The sequence below is a fragment of the Apis cerana genome, unplaced genomic scaffold (genome assembly GCF_029169275.1).
Source record: "Apis cerana isolate GH-2021 unplaced genomic scaffold, AcerK_1.0 Chr0_AcerK, whole genome shotgun sequence".
In the NCBI taxonomy this organism is placed as follows: domain Eukaryota; kingdom Metazoa; phylum Arthropoda; class Insecta; order Hymenoptera; family Apidae; genus Apis; species Apis cerana.
The window spans coordinates 5,036,911-5,039,410 of NW_026893558.1; the positions used below are offsets into that span (position 1 = coordinate 5,036,911).

Here is a 2,500-nt window from a genome sequence, read left to right on the forward strand (position 1 = left end):
ATGGGATTTCTCGCGGATCTACCCCATTTTTGGGGTTAACCAAAGAGGTTCATTACATGAGTTTTAAACTGAAATTTCGATTCAATTTGGAGTAATAATCCGTTTTATTTCGTTTTATCTTTTTCCCACCTTCAGAAGAAAAAAATTCCCTATCATTAGATTTTCTGAAAGGTAACTATCTCGGTTTCGTATATTAATTTCTATTTATATAGAATCTTTGAAAAGACTTTTCTTCCTAAGAAAGAAAAAACTTACTATCTTTGGGATCTGATCCTACACCGCTGCTCAAGACTTTAGTGGATCAACTCTATTACATAAGCGGATTCCTAGTTTTTATCTCACATCACGAGATAAGTATATCTACCATCATAACATCAGTACGCAGTTATTATTGTATTGGCCCCCAATCTCGCCAATTGATCTTTACGGTGCTTCCCCTACCAATTAGATTCTTTTTTATCCATAGAAAAAGTAGCTAGTTATATCTATTTATTTTCTTCATATTTCAACTTTTATGAATATAAAGTTTCTTTCTTTGCTACAGCTGATAAAAATCGTTGTTTTAGACGATGCATATGTAGAAAGCCCTTTTTGACTTTTTTACTTCTATAGTGAAGATAGTCGCACGTAATGACAGATCACGGCCATATTATTAAAAGCTTGTGGTAAGAATGGATTTCGTTCTAGTGCTCGAAAATAATATTCCAAAGCTTTCGTATGTTCTCCATTACTTGTATGGATAAGACCTATATTATAGAGTATATAACTTCGATCGTAGGGATCAATTTCTAGTCGCATAGCTTCATAATAATTCTGTAAAGCTTCTGCATAATTTCCTTCGGATTGAGCTGACATCCGTTACGGTCGCCTTTCAATTAAAAGAATCTCCGTTCCAAAACCGTACGTGAGATTTTCACCTCATACGGCTCCTCCCTTAATGTGCATAAGGAGAATATACATGAAATCAAAAACAAGATGAAAATATTCTCATTATGGACTGAGCAGGGCTAGTGTTTTTACAAGAAATCTCTAGCCAACCTTCCTGCAAGAGATCTTTTCTTAACATCAAGGGTGTTGAGACTAGATAACTAGATAGAAATGAAAACTCGAGCAATTTCTTTGTTTTCAACGCCTCCTAATTTCCAGGAATTAGTCACTTCAAACAACCTTCGATGGTTATATTGGTATCCAAAGTACGAACGAGATGGATGTTTGTTGTCCCAACCATTCTTTTAGTCCCGAGCCCAATAAGGAAAGGGGTAATTTCTAACAAGGTTTTCGTGTTGTTGATTCCTAGGTGTAGTGCTTTTTCCCTTATGCTGTCCGTTGGTACTAGTGGAGTAGGATTGCCCCATAATACAGAACCTCTAAGTGTAACCTTTCGCTCAATACTAGAATCGAAAACCGAAACATAGCATCTGAGGTTGCATTAATCGAGGATACACGACAGAAGGAATTGTTCTATTTCCAAACTTCACCTTCAATAAGCGTAGATTTATTTCAAAAATTTTCCCGAATCACGTGTCTTTCTCGTAAGACCGAGAGAAATAAAAAAAAGAATCAAATCACACCATCTCTGTAATAGGTAAATGCCTCCTTTTCTCCTGAAGTTGTCGGAATTATTTGCAATAAGATATTGGCTACAATTGAAAAGGTCTTATCAATAAAATTTCCATTTATCCGCGATCTAGGCATAGCTAGCAATCCATTTTATAATTCTTCTCATTCCCTCTCGTGGGAAAATGATCCCACAAAGAAAAGAATTGTACAGTACGAAATAACATAAAATAGATTGATTTGCAAAAAAAAAAGATTATGGGCTTTCTATTCCAATTGTTCCTTTTTGATTTTGATTTGACAGGAATCAATAAGAAATAGTCCAACCCGGTTCGATTTCATCCTAATGTAGTAGTATACCAACGAAGCGAACTATTCCGATTTCGTTGAAGTTACAGATTCAAATAACTCGAGAAATTTTGATTGAATTATGATACAAAGAGGAAAAATCATTCTATGATGAAAATAAAATAGAATAACCACCTCTTTTTATGTTATCTACATAGCAGCAATCCACTATACAAAATGTTTTATCAATCTAGAATAGAGGGGCGAGGGAAGGGGTTTGTTGTTGAGAACTCTAAAGCCGGAAAGATATTTGAGAATTTGTAAGGTATGGAATCGTAGTCTATATAGAATTATGATAGAAAGGTATCCATTAACCCTAGTCTAAAAAATCTAGACCTATCAATCAGTTGATTCGTTCTAATTCATTGATTTAATCGATTCGAATTATAGTATCGAATATAGTAGGAGTCGTTTTTGCAAACACGAACCCCCTTTCAAAATTACAAATAAAAATTTCGTAAGAAAATAATTGTCGAGGGGCCTCGAAAGATCTTTCTTTACTTTGATGAAAAATTTTCTATTTTTATTTGTAATATATAGTTCAAATGGATTGGTCGTACCTATCCAATAATCTAGAATGGAATATGAAGAACTC

General features: G+C 34.3%; 1 protein-coding gene across 1 annotated transcript in view; it reads right to left on the minus strand.

Moving 5' to 3' along the window:
* The window catches only part of LOC133667569 (uncharacterized), a 1,952-nt gene extending 256 nt beyond the window's left edge, over positions 1–1,696 (minus strand). The window contains exons 1-2 of the mRNA XM_062086835.1: positions 1,568–1,696; positions 628–856 (exon numbers count right to left, since the gene is read on the minus strand). Of these exons, the coding sequence (XP_061942819.1) occupies positions 628–856; positions 1,568–1,695 (357 nt within the window). The 5' untranslated portion in view covers position 1,696. The remainder of the gene's footprint in view (positions 1–627; positions 857–1,567) is intronic.
* Between the last annotated feature and the right edge of the window lie 804 nt (positions 1,697–2,500).